We start from the raw sequence: 21,843 nt of genomic DNA, 5'->3' as shown, positions 1-21,843 counted from the left end.
GGTTGTCTTATTAATTACTACCGTATATACTTGTGGTCCCTAATTTTGAACTCTCCCACAAGTGGAAATAGCTCCATATCTAATGTACAAACCTTTTTTTCAAATCCTAAAGCCCTCTTGTCAGCTCCAAACCCCCCTGCCCCTGCAATCCCCAGCCTTTTTTCCCCAAAGAACGTCAGCTAGTTTAATCTTTACCAACTTATAACCTCTCCATTCTGGTAATGTCTTTGTAACATGTATGCATATGTTCCAGTGGCTTTTTATTCTATCCATAACATGGAGACAGGAACTGTGCACAATACTCTCGAGCATGGTTGAACAAGCATGGTTGAACCAAGATTCTATGGAAAATTAATGTAACTCTTCTGCTTTCAATTCTGTCCCTCTAGAAATGAACCCTAGCAATTTGTTTACAACCCAAAATATTGTTTGCCTCTTTTAATGGCCTGATTAACCCGTGTCACTACTTTAATTGTCAAGTCGTAATAAAATATTTTTTAAATGAGCAAATATGTGATATATATTTTCTTTATACTTCAATGTTATTGAGCCAATAGACAATTTGGTGTTGTTTTACTCCTGTTTCCTCTGCAAACACTACCATTCTCAAATACCTTGCCATTCTTCCGGTGTGTGTCTCGATAGTCCTGCTTGCTGACACTGGGGCAAACCCATGGCTCTTCTCATGAAATAGGAGTGGTTACCTGGCTGTTTTTTATGCCGTATTTTGCAATTTGCTTTATTTGCATTGTACTTATCTCCTAAAATTACTTATGATTAAACTCTCTGTTTTGGGCCTGGAAAAGCACAGACTGGGTGCAACTGACGACCGTATTCTAAATCCCGAATCAGTAAGTAGGTGTGGTAGGGAGTGTGCTAAAAACAAATTACAAGGTCTAATATTGCAGCAGGAATATATTTGATTTTTTTTTCAACCTGAGATAACACTCTGATGCTGTTTGTGCAGAATGATGTAATGACTATTTTTAGGACTGTTTACTCACAGTTTTCATTACCAAGAATGCCTTAGTGCCTTCCCAAATGTCCTAATGATTGCTGAATATTATTTGCACCAGTTGCTGGTTAAACACTGCACTGCTGCAGTATTTATTGTACGAAGTCTTACGACACCAGGTTAAAGTCCAACAGGTTTGTTTCGATGTCACTAGCTTTCGGAGCGCTGCTCCTTCCTCAGGTGAATGAAGAGGTCTGTTCCAGAAACACATATATAGACAAATTCAAAGATGCCAAACAATGCTTGGAATGCGAGCATTAGCAGGTGATTAAATCTTTACAGATCCAGAGATGGGGTGACCCCAGGTTAAAGAGGTGTGAATTGCATCAAGCCAGGACAGTTGGTAGGATTTCGCAGGCCAGATGGTGGGGGATGAATGTAATGCGACATGAATCCCAGGTCCCGGTTGAGGCCGCACTCGTGTGCGGAACTTGGCTATAAGTTTCTGCTCGGCGATTCTGCGTTGTCGCGCGTCCTGAAGGCCGCCTTGGAGAACGCTTACCCGGAGATCAGAGGCTGAATGCCCTTGACTGCTGAAGTGTTCCCCGACTGGAAGGGAACATTCCTGCCTGGTGATTGTTGCGCGATGTCCGTTCATTCGTTGTCGCAGCGTCTGCATGGTCTCGCCAATGTACCACGCTTCAGGACATCCTTTCCTGCAGCGTATGAGGTAGACAACGTTGGCCGAGTCGCACGAGTATGTACCGCGTACCTGGTGGGTGGTGTTCTCACGTGTAATAGTGGTATCCATGTCGATGATCTGGCACGTCTTGCAGAGATTGCCATGGCAGGGTTGTGTGGTGTCGTGGTCACTGTTCTGAAGACTGGGTAGTTTGCTGCAAACAATGGTTCGTTTGAGGTTGCGCGGTTGTTTGAAGGCAAGTAGTGGGGGTGTGGGGATGACCTTGGCAAGATGTTCATCGTCATCAATGACGTGTTGAAGGCTGTGACGAAGATGACGTAGTTTCTCCGCTCCGGGGAAGTACTGGACGACGAAGGGTATTCTGTCGGTTGTGTCCCATGTTTGTCTTCTGAGGAGGACGGTGCGGTTTTTCGCTGTGGCGCATTGGAACTGTCGATCGATGAGTCGAGTGCCATATCCCGTTCGTACGAGGGCATCTTTCAACGTCTGTAGATGGCTGTTACGCTCCTCCTCGTCTGAGCAGATCCTGTGTATACGGAGCGCTTATCCAGAGGGGATGGCTTCTTTAATGTGTTTAGGGTGGAAGCTGGAGAAGTGGAGCATCATGAGGTTATCCGTGGGTTTGCGGTTAAGCGAAGTGCTGAGGTGACCGTCCTTGATGGAGACGAGTGTGTCCAAGAATGCAACTGATTTTGGAGAGTAGTCCATGGTGAGTCTGATGGTTGGATGGAACTTATTAATGTCATCGTGTAGTCGTTTCAGTGATTCTTCTCCGTGGGTCCAAAGGAAAAAAATGTCATCGATGTATCTGGTGTATAACGTCGGTTGAAGGTCCTGTTCAAACTTGTGCATGAAGATGTTGGCGTATTGGGGTGCGAATTTGGTCCCCATGGCTGTTCCGTGCGTCTGGATGAAGAACTTGTTGTCGAAGGTGAAGACGTTGTGATCCAGAATGAAGCGGATGAGTTGCAGAATTGCGTCTGGAGATTGGCAGTTGTCGGTGTTGAGTACTGAGGCTGTTGCAGCAATGCCGTCGTCATGGGGGATGCTGGTGTAGAGTGCCGAGACGTCCATTGTGACGAGGAATGTTCCTGGGTCAACTGGTCCATGGGTGCTGAGTTTCTGTAGGAAGTCCGTCGTGTCGCGACAGAAGCTGGGCGTACCTTGTACGATGGGTTTCAAGATGCCCTCGATGTAGCCAGAAAGGTTCTCACACAAGGTCCCATTGCCTGAAACGATAGGGCGGCCTGGTGTGTTGGCCTTATGTATTTTCGGGAGGCAGTAGAGATCTCCAATGCGGGGAGTACGTGGGATGAGAGCACGTAGGGTGCTCTGAAGATCTGGATCCAAGGTCTTGATCAGTCTGTTAAGTTGGCGGATGTGTTCCTTGGTCGGATCTGCGGGTAACTGTCTGTAGTGTTCTTGGTTGTTCAGTTGTCGGTATACTTCTTTGCAGTAGTCCGTTCTGTTCAGTACGACAGTGGCCCCTCCTTTTGTCTGCTGGTTTGATGACGATGCTGCGGTTGGTCTTGAGAGCGCGGATGGCATTGCATTGTGCTTGGGTGACGTTCGGGGCTGTCTTGTGAATGCGACTGATGAACCTGGCATTGACGCGACTCCTGACGGCTTGGGCATACACGTCGAGTCTAAGGCAGCGGCCTTCCGGAGGGGTCCAATTCGACTCTTTCCTCTTCAGTTGCCACACCACAGATCTCTCGGTCTGCTGTTCCGGTTCATTGGTAGTCTGTTTGGGTTCGCTGTTGGCCTCTGGGTCTGTGGAAGAATTCCCGGAGCCTCATTTGCCTGATGAATTCCTCAGTGTCTGCCGCGAGACTGATGGGGTCCATTTTGGTGGTGGTGCAGAAATTGAGCCCTCTGCTGAGGACTTCGATTTTGTCTGGTTGAAGGGTGTAGTCTGACAAGTTGACAATTGATTTCCCTGTATTGTTTTCTACTGTGGCACCGGGGGTGGCTTAGTTGCTGCCGGTGGTGATGCCAAGTTTCTCAAGCTTTCTGTTCTTGGTGTGCATATAGGTGGCATAGTATTGTTGTCTCATCTCTTTGGCGGTGTTCCACAGCTGGTCTGCTGCATCCCGAGCGCAAGTTGAGAATATGGCCTCTATCTTGGTTTCCAGGTTGCGTCGTCTGCTGTAGAGCTGGCGGACGAGGTGGTTGAGGAGTGTGAGAGAGGTGCGACGGCAGAGTCTCTCAGCGTAGTCTGTGTTGTAGGTCGACTTGAGTGGGTTTGTGATCTGTAGCCCTTTCGGGATCTTGTCTGCTTTCTTGCATCTTTGTAGAAACTTAATGTCAGTGTCTATATGCGCGATCTTCCTGGAGTTCCTCTCCACTTTGAGCCGGCAGTTTGCGGTGTCGATGGTAGCCATGATGTGGAGATGCCGGCGTTGGACTGGGGTGAGCACAGTACGAAGTCTTACGACACCAGGTTAAAGTCCAACAGGTTTGTTTCGATGTCACTAGCTTTCGGAGCGCTGCTCCTTCCTCAGGTGAATGAAGAGGTCTGTTCCAGAAACACATATATAGACAAATTCAAAGATGCCAAACAATGCTTGGAATGCGACCAATCAGCAGGTGATTAAATCTTTACAGATCCAGAGATGGGGACGCAGCAGACCAGCTGCGGAACACCGCCAAACAGATGAGACAACAATACTATGCCACCTATATGCACACCAATAACAGAAAGCTTGAGAAACTTGGCATCACCACCGGCAGCAACCAAGCCACCCCCGGTGCCACAGTAGAAAACAATACAGGGAAATCTATTGTCAACTTGTCAGACTACACCCTTCAACCAGACGAAATCGAAGTCCTCAGCAGAGGGCTCAATTTCTGCACCACCACCAAAATGGACCCCATCAGTCTCGCGGCAGACACGGAGGAATTCATCAGGCGAATGAGGCTCCGGGAATTCTTCCACAGACCCCAAGAGGCCAACAGCGAACCCAAGCAGACTACCAATGAACCGGAACAGCAGACCGAGAGCTCTGTGGTGTGGCAACCGAAGAGGAAAGAGTCGAATTGGACCCCTCCGGAAGGCTCATCCGCCTTAGACTCGACATGTATGCCCAAGCCGTCAGGAGTCGCGTCAATGCCAGATTCATCAGTTGCATTCACAAGACAGCCCCGAACTTCACCCAAGCACAACGCAATGCCATCCGCGCTCTCTAGACCAACCGCAGCATCGTCATCAAACCAGCAGACAAAGGAGGGGCCACTGTCGTACTGAACAGAACGGACGACTGCAAAGTAGTATACCGACAACTGAACAACCAAGAACACTACAGACAGTTACCCGCAGATCCGACCAAGGAACACATCCGCCAACTTAACAGACTGATCAAGACCTTGGATCCAGATCTTCAGAGCACCCTACGTGCTCTCATCCCACGTACTCCCCGCATTGGAGATCTCTACTGCCTCCCGAAAATACATAAGGCCAGCACACCAGGCCGCCCTATCGTTTCAGGCAATGGGACCTTGTGTGAGAACCTTTCTGGCTACATCGAGGGCATCTTGAAACTCATCGTACAAGGTACGCCCAGCTTCTGTCGCGACTCGACGGACTTCCTACAGAAACTCAGCACCCATGGACCAGTTGAACCAGGAACATTCCTCGTCACAATGGACGTCTCGGCACTCTACACCAGCATCCCCCAAGACGACGGCATTGCTGCAACAGCCTCAGTACTCAACACCGACAACTGCCAATCTCCAGACGCAATTCTGTAACTCATCCGCTTCATTCTGGATCACAACGTCTTCACCTTCGACAACAAGTTCTTCATCCAGACGCACGGAACAGCCATGGGGACCAAATTCGCACCCCAATACGCCAACATCTTCATGCACAAGTTTGAACAGGACCTACTCACCGCACAGGACCTTCAACCGACGTTATACACCAGATACATCGATGACATTTTTTTCCTTTGGACCCACGGAGAAGAATCACTGAAACGACTACACGATGACATTAATAAGTTCCATCCAACCATCAGACTCACCATGGACTACTCTCCAAAATCAGTTGCATTCTTGGACACACACTCGTCTCCATCAAGGACGGTCACCTCAGCACTTCGCTTTACCGCAAACCCACGGATAACCTCCTGATGCTCCACTTCTCCAGCTTCCACCCTAAACACATTAAAGAAGCCATCCCCTATGGACAAGCGCTCCGTATACACAGGATCTGCTCAGACGAGGAGGAGCGTAACAGCCATCTACAGACGTTGAAAGATGCCCTCGTACGAACGGGATATGGCACTCGACTCATCGATCGACAGTTCCAATGCGCCACAGCGAAAAACCGCACCGACCTCCTCAGAAGACAAACATGGGACACAACCGACAGAATACCCTTCGTCGTCCAGTACTTCCCCGGAGCGGAGAAACTATCATCTTCACAGCCTTCAACACGTCATTGATGACGATGAACATCTTGCCAAGGTCATCCCCACACCCGCACTACTTGCCTTCAAACAACCGCGCAACCTCAAACGAACCATTGTTTGCAGCAAACTACCCAGTCTTCAGAACAGTGACCACGACACCACACAACCCTGCCATGGCAATCTCTGCAAGACGTGCCAGATCATCGACATGGATACCACTATTACACGTGAGAACACCACCCACCAGGTACGCGGTACATACTCGTGCGACTCGGCCAACGTTGTCTACCTCATACGCTGCAGGAAAGGATGTCCCGAAGCGTGGTACATTGGCGAGACCATGCAGACCCTGCGACAACGAATGAATGGACATCGCGCAACAATCACCAGGCAGGAATGTTCCCTTCCAGTCGGGGAACACTTCAGCAGTCAAGGGCATTCAGCCTCTGATCTCCGGGTAAGCGTTCTCCAAGGCGGCCTTCAGGACGCGCGACAACGCAGAATCGCCGAGCAGAAACTTATAGCCAAGTTCCGCACACATGAGTGCGGCCTCAACCGGGACCTGGGATTCATGTCGCATTACATTCATCCCCCATCATCTGGCCTGCGAAATCCTACTAACTGTCCTGGCTTGATGCAATTCACACCTCTTTAACCTGGGGTCACCCCATCTCTGGGTCTGTAAAGATTTAATCACCTGCTAATGGTCGCATTCCAAGCATTGTTTGGCATCTTTGAATTTGTCTATATATGTGTTTCTGGAACATACCTCTTCATTCACCTGAGGAAGGAGCAGCGCTCCGAAAGCTAGTGACATCGAAACAAACCTGTTGGACTTTAACCTGATGTCGTAAGACTTCGTACTGTGCTCACCCCAGTCCAACGCCGGCATCTCCACATCATGGCAGTATTTATTGCCCTTAATAATTTAAAATAAAAGTTCCTTCTCTGCTGAATGAAATTTTATTCAGGATAGCAACAAAGGTGTAAATGTACAAAAGCAAAAAACCGTGATTCTTTTAAAAAGGGGTTTCTCTCTACTTTTGCTTTTGGCGGCGCATTTTTTACAATACATGGTCCCTTTGAGATTGTCGGGCATGTACACATCTCAAAAACTGTCCCTGGACTATTTATCCCTTATACGGCACATTCCTAATTTCTGAGCAAAGGGAGACCTGCACAACTTGGAGAAAACATCATTGTAGATGTTAGAAACCTGAAATGTAAACAGAAAAGGCTGGAAAGTACTAAGCAAAACTGGCAGCGTCTATGACGAGGAACAAAGTTAATGGCTGAAATATTATTGCCTCCCAGCTGGTGGGCAAGGAGTCAGTGGGCCGGATAAATAACAGGGGACCGCGGTGAGATGGGTCCATGATGTAGTTTCGTCATCAGGGAGATTACCAGCAGTGGCAAAGCTGCTCCCCACCAAGTGGGGAGGCTATTCAATACAACGTGGTAGTCTCCCTGTGGCCTCCCAGCGAGTGTTTTGGATGGGATGGGATGGGGTGGGGATGCGGCATCAGAGCCAGGGGCCCCATGGCTCAAAGAGGGGGCTAACTGTGGTAAAGACAACCCCCACAGTCCCGTGCCACCACTGAAAGGGTTTCCATTTTGATTGCTCCGGTCTGCCTGCTTGGCCTCAGCAAAACAAAATTAATTATTTGCCACCCCTGAATGTGTGCCTCAAAATGGAGATGCCCTGACTCTTTCCTTGCTGTCGCAACAGCAGCTGTCACTCTCTAACTGGAAAAACTCCACATTGCGCACACCCTACCCCTTCACCTAGAGTGAAGATTCTGCCCTCTGTTCATCGGAATTGGGAAAAATTAGATGAAAAGGGGTGAAAGGTGTGTGATGGGCTTCAGGCAATCGAGATTAAATGACATAAGATGATGAAACAAGACAAAAGAAATGGTAATGCGACAAGTTAAAGAAACAAAACTTGGGACGAGAGGATACGTAAATGACAATAGTGTACTCGTGCTAAAAGTGCTGTCTGGGAAAAAATGGAGTGGTTGTTGTGAACTGAAATTGCTAGACTGATTGTTGAGGCCCCAAAGATGTAAAAAGCTTAGTCAAAAGATGGAAATGTAGCTTTGGATCAAAAATGATCATGACAAACTAATAGATATGTGAAATAAGCGAATCAACAGGAAGGGTCCTTACAACTAATTGTTTTTTTAAATTAATTTATACTAATTATAGTACTAATTCACTAAGTGAATTGATTATTTTGGGAACAGGTGCAGATAGGGTGGGCCAATTGACCTCCTTCTGTGCTATAAGAATTTTGTACACTGCATCATGTCAGGTTTTGAAACTGAGTGGCCTGATATTTATGTTAACAGTATTATTGTAGAATAAGTTACTTGAATTAAGTGCGCAGGTGCTTGCTTTGGGGAAAGTGAATTGAGGGAGAGTGAATGCAACCAAATTGTAATTCTGTGTTCACAAAAGTTTGTCAATATCTATAGCAGATCCGGATTGTCTTTCTTCTGTGCATATCTGTAATATCAATGTGTTTTAGCAATTTAGTACAGTTTTCAGGGGATGAAACTTGTCAAAATAGATGTCCAGTTGAGTATTCCTTCGTGATTTAATAGCACAGCTCCATGCCAACGTGTGGTACATGAACTGAACTTGTGATACTTCAGTGATAGTCTTATTGTCTTCTCCCATACTGATGTGTTTACTTGCATCACAATGGAGTATGTATCAGTACAAGCAAGCTAGCACATGAGATCAGCGCATTGTTTGGAGGAGTTTGCTGTACAGTTGAAAACTGATGGTGTTACGACTCCCTGGGCAAATATGCGGTCAGTTCAAGTCCCACTCGTCGCGGAGTCACAACACAAATGAATTAACTAATAATCTTGTTTTTAAAATCCTAAAGTTTTTGGTCCTTAGCTACCCCATAATTACAGTCACCAAGTTTGTACGTTGAAATGCAATTGCTGTTTATTTATAACATGAATAATAATGAAATATGTAGTAAGTACAACAGGATAACAAGCTAATCTACTACCCCATTTAATTGTCCTACCCTCTACCCATACACGCAAGACAGAAACATGGAAGCGGGAGGGGGGGGAAAAGAGAGAAGGATGTCAAAATAATAAGGATAAAGGTCAAAAGATAAGTCTTTGCTTCTAAAATTGTGGGTCCTTAGCATGCTTCCCTCACAGCACGCTGGTTAATCAAAGTTCTCGGTATGCAGCCTGTAATAATCTTCTCTTAGTTTAGAAACTTATTACTCACAGCTTTTCCTGGAGAGGCCCTTTTGCTTCACATCATACTCTGGTTTCAGTTCATGGTTTATTTCCAGGCCTCTGCCTTTTCTGGAGAGAGAAAGGAGTGGGTCGGTTAAGGCAGCCTTTTCTGCAGAGAGAGTTGGTCAGCTCTCCCCTGCTTGCACAGCCTGTACATAGATTCTTCCAGTCTCCCTGCCAGTTCAGAAACGCAGCCTTTCTGGAAAAACCAGAGGGAAGAGCAGTCCTTCCTCTGAGCGGTCAACACATAAAATGAAACCAAAACTCAACCCTTGAAGCTCTGAAACATTCCAATGGGATCTGATCTAATCACCACCTCTTAACAGGCAGAACACCGCCTTTTGGAGCAATTCATTGGCCATTAGCCAAATCAATCAAACTGAGTCATCCCTGAGTCCAGCCAGTCTGCAATCACCAGCCTAAAACAGCACAGCCTTCTGGATCATTCTGTTTGAATTAAAGGTAAAGGCTCCTTTGCCTTAAGGTCACATGTCTGTTAAACATCCATGGATCAAAGATGTAACAACAAAAATAAAAGAAAGAGGAAATAAGGGAATTAATAGGAACACACAGGAAGGAACCTTACAATGGTCAACATAAAAATAAGACCATAAAACAGGAGCAGAATAGGCCACTCGGCCCATTGGGTTGCTCAGCCATTCATTCATGGTTGATATTTTTCTCATCCCCATTCTCCTGTCTATTCCCCATAACCCCTGATCCCCTTATTAATCAAGAACCTATCTATCCCTGACTTAAAGACACTCAGTGATTTGGCCTCCACAGCCTTCTGCGGCAAAGAGTTCCACAGATTCACCACCCTCTGGCTGAAGAAATTCCTCCTCATCTCTGTTTTGAAGGATTGTCCCTTTAGTCTGAGATTGTGTCCTCTGGTTCTAGTTTTTCCCTACAAGTGGAAACATTCTCTCCACGTCCACACTATCCAAGCCTCGCAGTATCCTGTAATTTCCACTTACAACTCCAATGAGAACAGACCCAGAGTCCTCAACTGTTCCTCGTACTGCAAGCTCTTCATTCCAGGGAGCATTCTTGCAAACCTCCTCTGGACCCTTTCCAAGGCCAGCACATCCTTCCTTAGATACGGGGCCCAAAACTGCTCACAATACTCCAAATTAGGTCTGACCAGAGCCTTGTACAGCCTCAGAAGTACAACCCTGCTCTTGTTTTCTAGCCCTCTCGTCATGAATGCTATAAATGTGCTGACATTGAGTTAGTTTTCAGTTTCACTGTGATCCAGAAGTATTTCCATACAATAGAAACTCATTTCATATCTGAACCCTTTGTCAATTGTTTGTGGTTCAGCTTATGCACTGGTGCTGTTAATTTAAATTTTCAATGTAATTACAATGCTTAGCTTGACCTTTTTCATGTATTTATGTATGATGTGTTTCGCAATGTTACAGAATTATAAATACATTGCTTAATTTTGGCACAAATATAATCCTTAACAAGCGTTTGCAAGCTTTTACCTTTTTGTATGTGAGAGGTTATTGTAAGGGCCATTATTGACTGTCTCTTGTTATGTGTTGGAAAGAAGGTGATGTTTGCGATGGTTTGTTCATTTATTCTAATTGACTGCAAGGCCCTACAAAAAAATTTCTGTAATATTTGGAACTACAGGAGCTACTTAAAATCAATATGGCACGCTCACAGCAAACACTTACTTGCATGGAATTACTTGATCAGAAAAGAAATTCTGATGGCAGTTTTGCAATAGAATAATTTTGTCTGTACTTTTTTTGTCAGGTTCAAGGAAAGGATCCCTCAGTGGACATCACGCAGGACCTCGTGGATGAGTCTGAGGAGGAACGTTTCGATGACATGTCATCACCAGGGTTGGAACTTCCTCCTTGTGAGTTGAGCAGATTGGAAGAGCTAGCAGAACTAGTTGCGACATCACTACCTTCACCCTTGCGGCGGGAGAAGCTTGCACTTGCACTGGAAAATGAGGGCTACATTAAGAAGCTCTTGGAACTCTTTCATGTGTGTGAGGACTTAGAAAACGTTGAAGGACTACACCACTTGTACGAAATAATCAAGGGAATTTTCCTTTTGAACAGAACTGCACTTTTTGAAGTCATGTTTTCAGAAGAATGTATAATGGACGTAATAGGATGTCTAGAATATGACCCTTCTTTATCCCTGCCAAGAAAACACCGAGAATTTCTGACAAAAACGGCTAAGTTTAAAGAGGTGATTCCCATATCTGATCCAGAACTTAAACAGAAAATCCACCAGACATACAGAGTACAGTACATTCAGGATATGGTTCTGCCGACACCATCTGTATTTGAGGAAAACATGTTATCAACACTTCACTCATTCATCTTTTTTAATAAAGTTGAAATAGTTGGTATGCTTCAGGTAAGCAGTCAACATCTGTCATGATATAGAAGAAAAGTTGAGAAGCATGTTCGAGTATGATATTTTATTTTGCCACTCCTAGTTTCTGTTAAGTGTGTTTGTGAAATATTTATACTGAGGTAAAACCACCCAACATTGCAAATATAGATTTTGTCCTTCCAGACTTTGGTTATCTGGATTAACCATTTATAAAAAAAAAAAAAAAAAAATTTGTTAAATTTCAATAGCCAATTATTTTCTTTCTCCAATTAAGGGGCAATTTAGCATGGCCAATCCACCATACCACATCTTAGGGTTGTGGGGGTGAAACCCACGCAGACATGGGGAGAATGCACTCCACACGGACAGTGACCCAGGGCCCGGATTCGAACCCGGGTCCTCAGCGCCACAGTCCCAGTGCTAATCACTGCGCCACATTTATTGGTAGAGGGATTGAGTTCCGGAGTCAGGAGGTCATGTTGCAGCTGTACAGAACTCTGGTACGGCCGCGTTTGGAGTATTGCGTACAGTTCTGGTCACCGCATTATAGGAAGGACGTGGAGGCTTTGGAGCGGGTGCAGAGGAGATTTACCAGGATGTTGCCTGGTATGGAGGGAAAATCTTATGAGGAAAGGCTGATGGACTTGAGGTTGTTTTCGTTGGAGAGAAGAAGGTTAAGAGGAGACTTAATCGAGGCATACAAAATGATCAGGGGGTTGGATAGGGTGGACAGTGAGAGCCTTCTCCCGCGGATGGAAATGGCTGGCACGAGGGGACATAACTTTAAACTGAGGGGTAATAGATATAGGACAGAGGTCAGAGGTAGGTTCTTTACGCAAAGAGTAGTGAGGCCGTGGAATGCCCTACCTGCTACAGTAGTGAACTCGCCAACATTGAGGGCATTTAAAAGTTTATTGGATAAACATATGGATGATAATGGTATAGTGTAGGTTAGATGGCTTTTGTTTCGGTGCAACATCGTGGGCCGAAGGGCCTGTACTGCGCTGTATTCTATGTTCTATGCCGCCCCTGGATTAACCATTTTGAGCCATGTAACATCATGGTGAATTGCACCTCTCGCTAGTCATGACAGTTTAGAATCAATTTGAGGTGTTAAATTAAGAATAGCACATTGGAAGTGCAATTTGACTTATGTGCAATTTTTTTCTCACACTGGTACTAATATATGTTGATTAAGCAACATTTATCCTTGTCTGCTATTGTATTGTGTATATATAGTTTCTGAATTGAGAAACACATAAAACGTCCTCTTCAAATTCTGGATTTCTGCCCATCTTAGAAGGAGATGGGGATTGTTACTTCTGGAGCCACGGAAAGGGTTTTGTAAGTTTGTCATAAGTTTTGAAGAAAAAGCATAAATTGTTTTGGTACTTAAAATAATTAATTATAAACCTCCTTGCAGAATGGTTAGAAGGCTGGCTAGAAGACAAAGCAGAGAGTCTGGGTTAAGGTTATATATTCTGCGTGCCAGAGGATGGGAAGTGGGGTCCCACAAAGTTCAGTACAACTGTGTTCACAATTTATATTAATGTTCAAATTAAAATCACAATTTATAAATTTTGAAACAATGTCAACACTGGGAAGGATTGCAAGGAATTACAGAGCAACAGAATCAGCATATGATTGGTCAACAAATTTCCTACAAGAGAAGGACAGTTCCTACATGAGAGGGGGCAGTCCAGGACTTAATATTAGGTAACAAAGTCGGGCAAGTGGTTGAAGTATGTGTGGGAGAGCATTTTGCCAATAACAATCGGTTAGATGTGGTACTTGGGGCGAAGGGGATCAAAGGGTCTGTTGGGAAGGCAGGATCAGGCTATTGAGTTGAACGATCAGCCAGAATCACAATGAATGGCAGAGTGGGCTCAAAGGTCTGAATTGCTTCCTCCTATTTTCTATGTATAAGATTATTATGGGAAAGGACATGGATGGGCCTGAAGACCGATTTTAATAAGGTCAGAAACGATCAGAGTGGACTGGGAGTAGACTCTTTTATGTAAATCTGTGACAGAATAGTGGGACACATTCAAGAAGAAGATGGGGAGAGTACAGGGCCAACATGTTCCAATAAAGAAAAAGGGTGAGACCAACAAATCCAGTGAACCTTGGATATTGAGTGATACACAGCATTGGATAAAGAGAAAAGGGGAGGCTTTTGACAGATATTGAAGGCTAAAAACATCAAAAGCCCGAGAGTAGCAAGAGGGAACTTAAAAAGGAAATTAGGAGAGCAAAAAAGGGACATGAAACGATATTGGCAGGTAAAATAAAGGAAAATCCTGTTAATTTACAAGTACCTTAAGGGTAAAAGGATAACTCGGGAAAGAGTAGGACCCATTAAGGACCACAATGGTAGTTTGTGTGTGGAGCCGTAGGACATAGGTATGTTTCTAAATGAATAATTTGTGTCAGTGTTCACTAGTGAAAGGGGTGGTGTGGGTATAGAAATCAGGGAGAAGGACTGTGAGATAAAATGAAAACAATTAACATAAGCAGAGAGGATGTTCTGAGTGGTCTGGTAGGCTGAAAGTAGATAAATCTCCAGGGCCAGATGAAATGTATCTCATGCTGTTGAGTGGGACAAGGGAGAAATTGGGTGTTGGCAATAATTTTCAATTCCTCTCTGATCACAGGAGAGGCCCCTAGTCGCAGGAGGACTGCAGGACAGCCAATGTGGTACCATTATTCAAGAAGGGAGGAAGGGATAAACCAAGAAACTACAGGCCAGTCAGTCTCCCCTCAGTGGTGGGGAAACTATAGGAAGCAATTCTGAGAGAGAGAAGAATTAATCTGCATTTGGAGAGGCAAGGATTAATGAAGGAGTCAGTTTTGTTAAGGGGCAGTCATCTCTGACCAACTTGATTAAATCTTTCGACGACATGACTAGGTGTGTAGATGAAGGCAATACATTTGACATAGTCTACTTGGACTTCAGCAAGGCTTTTGATAAGATTCCGCATGGGAGGCTGAAGATAAGAGCCCAAGGGATCCAAGGAAATTAGGCAAATTGGATCCATAATTGGCTGCGTGGCAGGAAGCAGAGGGTGATGGTCGAGGGGTGTTTTTCTGACCGGAAGCCTGTGTCCAGTGGGGTCCTGCAGGGATCAGTGTTGGAGCCCTTTGGGTTTGTGGTTTATATAAATGATTTGCACTTGAATGTAGGAGGGTTGATCAGCAATTTCACAGATGATATGAAAATTGGTGGGGTGGTAAATAGTGAGGAGCATAGCCTTAGATTATGGGAGCATATAGAAGGGCTGGTCGGATAGGCTGATCAGTGGCAAAAGTATTTAGTCCAAATAAGTGCAAAGTGATGCTCTTGGGCAGGGGAATAGATGATGAACAGCAGGATGATGGAAAGCACTGAGGATCAGAGGGACCCTGGTGTGCATATACACCAATCCCTTGAGGTAGCAGGGCAGGTGGATAAAGTGGTTAAGGAGGTATATGGTATACTTGTCTTTGTTAGCTGAGGCATACAGTTTAGAGTAAGGATGTTTTCCTGGAACTGTATATAAAACATTGGTTAAGTCACAGCTAGAGTGTCGTGTGCAGTTCTGGAATCCACATGAAATGAAATGAAAATCGCTTATTGTCACAAGTAGGCTTCAAATGAAGTTACTGTGAAAAGCCCCTAGTCGCCACATTCTGGCGCCTGTTCGGGGAGGCTGTTACGGGAATCGAACCGTGCTGCTCGCCTGCCTCGGTCTGCTTTCCAAGCCAGCGATTTAGCCCTGTGCTAAACAGCCGTATAGGGCGAATGTGAGCATTGGATGCAGAGGAGATTTACCAGGATGATGCCTAGGCTGGAGAATTTTAGTTCTGAAGAGAGATTGGATAGACGGGTTGATTTCCTTGCAGCAGAGGAGAGTTAGGGGGTACATGATTGAGATGTACAAAATGATGAGGGGCAGAGATAGAGTACACAGGAAGAAACGTTTTCTCTTGGTGGAGGGATCAATGACCAGTGGGTATAGATTTAAGGTAAGGGGCAAGAGGTTTAGAGGGGATGCGAGGAAAACCTTTTCACCTAGGGGGTGGTGGAGACAGAACCCTCATAACATTTTAAGAAGTATTTAGATACCAAGGCATACAAGGTCTAAATGCTGGAAAATGGGATTAGAATAGTCAGGTGGTTGTTTTTGACCTGTGCAAACACAATGGGCTGAAGGGCCTTTTTTGTGCTGTGGACCTCTATGACTCTATGAACATAAAGTTAAAGGTATTACATTTTATTGTGAAAACTGAGGTCATGCATTGCTTGGAAATTGAGAACCTAAATGGAGTAGAAGAGCAAAGGAATACAAATTTGTAATACAAATACTCAAATGACCAAAGTTTGTGATGAAGGTTAATGCGTCCATAACAATAGGCAGGAGGGGACTTCCGGGTGCGGCGATGACCAGCTGAGTCGCACGTTTCGGCAGCTCCCTGTGAAACGGACTTTTGGGCTCTTGATAGGAGCCCCAACGGCAATTTTGACGGCTAAAAACACTGTGCGGTAAACCAGAAGGGAATCCCCCCTGGATACGGATGGAAAAAGGAGGAGAAAGTGGCCAGATTGCAGTGGATCCTTTAGAACAGCGGCAAGGAAGGCAAGCAAAAGCCAAGATGGCGTCGGAAGGTGGCAGTTTAACATGGGGCCCTGAACAACAAGAGTTCTTGAAATGCTGTGTGGAAGAGCTCAAAAAGGAAATGAAGAAAGAGCTGTTGGCCCCGATACTACAGGCGATCGAAGGGCTAAAGGAGGAACAAAAGACCCAGGAGCGGGAGCTTCGGGTCGTGAAGGCAAAGGCAGCCGAGAATGAGGACGACATACAGGGCCTGGTGGTGAAGACGGAGACGCAGGAGGCACATCAGAAACGATGTGTGGAAAGGTTGGAGGCACTGGAAAACAACGCAAGGAGGAACAACCTGAGGATTCTTGGTCTTCCTGAAGGTGTGGAGGGAGCGGACGTCGGGGCATATGTGAGCACGATGCTGCACTCGTTAATGGGAGCGGAGGCCCCGGTGGGTCCGTTGGAGGTGGAGGGAGCATACCGAGTGATGGCGCGAGGACCGAGAGCAGGAGAAATTCCCAGAGCCATAGTGGTGAGATTCCTCCGTTTTAAGGATAGAGAAATGGTCCATAGATGGGCGAAGGAAACTCGGAGCAGTAAATGGGAGAACGCGGTGATCAGCGTTTATCAAGACTGGAGTGCGGAGGTGGCGAGAAGGAGCGCGAGCTTTAATCGGGCCAAGGCGGTGCTTCATAAAAAGAAGATAAAATTTGGAATGCTGCAACCGGCAAGACTGTGGGTCACATATCGAGGGAGGCACCATTACTTTGAGACGGCGGATGAAGCGTGGACTTTGATTGTGGAAGAAAAACTGGAATGAGCGGGTTATTAAAAAGAACGTTTGAACAAAGTGGTGGGGCGAATGTGGGGGGCAAAGAGGGGTTTTATGTACTAATCCTGCGATGTGGTAACTTTTCTCTCTCCCACAGGTGGTGATGGGGGGAGGAGGGGAGGTGGAGGAGATGGGGCGTTGGCCATTGGGGGCGGGGCCAAGGGAGAAGCGCGGGCTTGGTTCCCGCGCTATGATAATCATGGCGGGAATAGAGAAGCAGTAAGGAGGGGGCGTCGCACGGTGCGAGCCGAGGTCACGGGGGGAAGCCGAGGTCAGCCAGAGTTTGCTGACTTCTGGGAGCAACATGGGGGGAGTAATTACGCTAGCGGGGGATCTAGCGGGGGGGGGGTGGGAGGGGGGAATTACTGGGTTGCTGCTGCTGGGGAGAGGGGGGAGCTGGTATGGGAGAGGATGGGCGGGGGGGGGCACCGCCTGGGGGAGATACAGCTGCGTGGGAACCGGGTGAGGAGCTGGAAAAAGGTGATGGCTAATCGAAAGGGGGGGGGGGGTAGGAAGCCCTCCAACTCGGCTGATCACGTGGAACGTGAGAGGGCTGAACGGGCCGATAAAGAGGGCACGGGTACTCGCACACCTTAAGAAACTTAAGGCAGATGTGGTTATGTTACAGGAAACGCACCTGAAACTGATAGACCAGGTTAGGCTACGCAAAGGGGTGGGGCAGGTGTTCCATTCGGGGCTAGATGCGAAAAACAGGGGGGTGGCTATATTAGTGGGGAAGCGGGTAATGTTCGAGGCAAAGACTATAGTGGCGGATAACGGGGGCAGATACGTGATGGTGAGTGGCAAACTACAGGGGGAGACAGTGGTTTTGGTAAACGTATATGCCCCGAACTGGGATGATGCCAATTTTATGAGGCGGATGCTAGGATGCATTCCGGACCTAGAGATGGGAAAGCTGATAATGGGGGGAGATTTTAATACGGTGTTGGAACCAGGGCTGGATAGGTCGAAGTCCAGGACTGGAAGGAGGCCGGCAGCAGCCAAGGTACTTAAAGATTTTATGGAGCAAATGGGAGGTGTAGACCCGTGGAGATTTAGCAGACCTAGGAGTAAGGAGTTCTCGTTTTTCTCCTATGTCCATAAAGTCTACTCGCGAATAGACTTTTTTGTGCTGGGTAGGGCATTGATCCCGAAGGTGAGGGGAACGGAGTATACGGCTATAGCCATTTCGGATCACGCTCCACACTGGGTGGACTTGGAGATAGGGGAGGAAACAGGAGGGCGCCCACCCTGGAGAATGGACATGGGACTAATGGCAGATGAGGGGGGGTGTCTAAGGGTGAGGGGGTGCATTGAAAAGTACTTGGAACTCAATGATAATGGGGAGGTCCAGGTGGGAGTGGTCTGGGAGGCATTGAAGGCGGTGGTTAGAGGGGAACTGATATCAATAAGGGCACATAAAGGGAAGCAGGAGAGCAAGGAACGGGAGCGGTTGCTGCAAGAACTTTTGAGGGTGGACAGACAATATGCGGAAGCACCGGAGGAGGGACTGTACAGGGAAAGGCAAAGGCTACATGTAGAATTTGACTTGCTGACTACAGGCACTGCAGAGGCACAATGGAGGAAGGCACAGGGTGTACAGTACGAATATGGGGAGAAGGCGAGCAGGTTGCTGGCACACCAATTGAGGAAAAGGGGAGCAGCGAGGGAAATAGGGGGAATGAGGAAGGAGAGATGGAGCGGGGAGCGGAGAGAGTGAATGGAGTGTTCAAGACATTTTATAAAAAATTATATGAAGCTCAACCCCCGGATGGGAGGGAGAGAATGATGGGCTTCTTGGATCGGCTGGAATTTCCCAAGGTGGAAGAGCAGGAAAGGGTGGGACTGGGAGCACAGATCGAGGTAGAAGAAGTGGTGAAAGGAATTAGGAGCATGCAGGCGGGAAAGGCCCCGGGACCGGATGGATTCCCAGTCGAATTCTATAGAAAATATGTGGACTTGCTCGCCCCGGTACTGACGAGGACCTTTAATGAGGCAAAGGAAAGGGGACAACTGCCCCCGACTCTGTCTGAAGCAACGATATCGCTTCTCTTAAAGAAGGAAAAGGACCCGCTACAATGCAGACGATTTGCTACTATACGTGGCGGACCCGGCGGAGGGGATGCCAGAAATAATGCGGATACTTGGGGAGTTCGGGGATTTTTCAGGGTATAAATTGAACATGGGGAAAAGTGAGTTGTTTGTGGTGCATCCAGGGGAGCAGAGTAGAGAAATAGAGGACCTACCGTTGAGGAAGGTAACAAGGGACTTTCGTTAACTGGGGATCCAGATAGCTAAGAATTGGGGCACATTGCATAGGTTAAATTTAACGCGGTTGGTGGAACAGATGGAGGAGGATTTCAAGAGATGGGATATGGTATCCCTGTCACTGGCAGGGAGGGTGCAGGCGGTTCAGATGGTGGTCCTCCCGAGATTCCTCTGTGTTTCAGTGCCTCCCGGTGGTGATCACGAAGGCTTTTTTTAAAAGGATTGAAAAGAGCATCATGGGTTTTGTGTGGGCCGGGAAGACCCCGAGAGTGAGGAAGGGATTCTTACAGCGTAGCAGGGATAGGGGGGGGCTGGCACTACCGAGCCTAAGTGAGTATTATTGGGCCGCTAATATTTCAATGGTGAGTAAGTGGATGGGAGAGGAGGAGGGAGCGGCGTGGAAGAGATTAGAGAGGGCGTCCTGTAGGGGGACTAGCCTACAGGCTATGGTGACAGCCCCATTGCCGTTCTCACCGAGGAACTACACCACAAGCCCGGTGGTGGTGGCTACACTGAAGATTTGGGGACAGTGGAGACGGCATAGGGGAAAGACTGGAGCCTTGGGGGGGGTCCCCGATAAGAAACAATCATAGGTTTGCCCCGGGGGGAATGGATGGGGGATATGGAATGTGGCAAAGAGCAGGAATAACGCAACTGGAAGATCTGTTTGTGGATGGGAAGTTCGCGAGTCTGGGAGCGCTGACCGAGAAATATGGGTTGCCCCAAGGGAATGCATTCAGGTATATGCAACGGAGGGCTTTTGCGAGGCAACAGGTGAGGGAATTCCCGCAGCTCCCGACACAAGAGGTGCAGGACAGAGTGATCTCAAAGACATGGGTGGGGGATGGTAAGGTGTCAGATATATATAGGGAAATGAGGGACGAAGGGGAGACTATGGTAGATGAACTAAAAGGGAAATGGGAAGAAGAGCTGGGGGAGGAGATCGAGGAGGGGCTGTGGGCAGATGCCCGAAGCAGGGTAAACTCGTCGTCCTCGTGTGCCAGGCTAAGCCTGATTCAGTTTAAGGTATTACACAGGGCGCATATGACTGGAGCACGGCTCAGTACATTTTTTGGGGTGGAGGATAGGTGTGCGAGGTGCTCGAGAAGCCCAGCGAATCATACCCATATGTTTTGGATGGGGGTGACAAAGGTGCTTTCAAAAGTAGTAGGAGTCCGGGTCGAACCAAGCTGGGGGTTGGCTATATTTGGGGTTGCACAAGAGCCGGGAGTGCAGGAGGCGAGAGAGGCCGATGTTTTGGCCTTAGCGTCCCTAGTAGCCCGGCGCAGGATATTGCTAATGTGGAAAGAAGCCAAGCCCCCGGGGGTGGAGACCTGGATAAATGACATGGCGGGGTTTATAAAGCTAGAGCGGATTAAGTTCGTCCTAAGGGGGTCGGCTCAAGGGTTCACCAGGCGGTGGCAACCGTTCGTCGAATACCTCGCAGAAAGATAGATGGAATGGGAAAAAGAAGGCAGCAGCAGCAGCCCAGGATCGGGGGAGGGGGGGGGGGGAGGAACCAGAAGGACTCTCAGGGTTGTTAATATATACTGTATAGTATGTATAGGTCGTTGCTACAGATAATTATATATTGGACTGTTAAATTATATTTTTGGAGAGTGTTACTTGTGACAAGGCAGTTGCCAATTAGGGGTAGTTTTCATTTTTGTTATTTATTATTTATTCATTTTTTGTTTATAAAATAGGTCATTGTTATTTGTGTTGTTATAATATTGTGTAAAGGATGCACAATGTACTGTGTTGGTTGACCAAAAATTTTCAATAAAATATTTAATAAAAAAAAACAATAGGCAGGAGGGATAATACTGAAATGCCGAGGCTCGTATAGCATCTTAGTTCGGCCGCAGTTGGAGTACTGTGTGCAGTTCTGGTTGCCATGTTCGAAAAAATGATTTGGGAACAGGAGAGGATGCTAATAAGATTTACAAGGATGATACCAGAGCTGAGGTTATAGCTATCGGGAAAGGATGGTGGGTTGCTTCTCTTGAAGAAGGTCAAGGAGTGACCCAGTCTTCAAACTTATGAAAGATTTTGATAGAGTTGGCGCAGAGAATGTTTCCACTTGTGGGAAGAGCAGAACTAGAGGCATCAATTTGTGTATATATACATGTGTGATATATACAGGTACGGTACCTCAAATCTAACTATCTGAAAACCGCTTTTATTTTAAAGTGAGCCACACAAGGGTTTTGAGTACTATTGAATGAGTGAAAAAACCTACTGGCTTGTTGAGCAACATCTGTGCGGTATATTTATCAACTTTGTGCACCTGTTGTTTCCTGAGCTCTTGGGTTGACAGTGACTCTTGACCCCACTTGACGCAGCTCGGAAAAGTCGGGGAGTTGCACTTCTCTGTATGACTTCCATCTCAAAGGTTTCTCCAGTGGTCTGAAGTGAACACAGTTTTTAAGTTACCAAAGCACTATCTCTCTT

General features: G+C 46.7%; 1 protein-coding gene across 4 annotated transcripts in view; it reads left to right on the top strand.

Moving 5' to 3' along the window:
* The window catches only part of smek1 (SMEK homolog 1, suppressor of mek1 (Dictyostelium)), a 141,172-nt gene that overhangs the window by 54,880 nt on the left and 64,449 nt on the right, over nucleotides 1–21,843 (top strand). For all 4 annotated transcript variants that reach the window (XM_072494174.1, XM_072494168.1, XM_072494178.1 and 1 more), the window contains one exon: nucleotides 11,113–11,730. In XM_072494174.1, the coding sequence (XP_072350275.1) occupies nucleotides 11,113–11,730 (618 nt within the window). The remainder of the gene's footprint in view (nucleotides 1–11,112; nucleotides 11,731–21,843) is intronic.

The sequence above is a fragment of the Scyliorhinus torazame genome, chromosome 2, assembly GCF_047496885.1.
Source record: "Scyliorhinus torazame isolate Kashiwa2021f chromosome 2, sScyTor2.1, whole genome shotgun sequence".
NCBI classification, from domain to species: Eukaryota; Metazoa; Chordata; class Chondrichthyes; order Carcharhiniformes; family Scyliorhinidae; genus Scyliorhinus; species Scyliorhinus torazame.
Note: the sequence above shows the minus strand (reverse complement) of the source record. Positions and strands in the feature narration are given on the sequence as shown.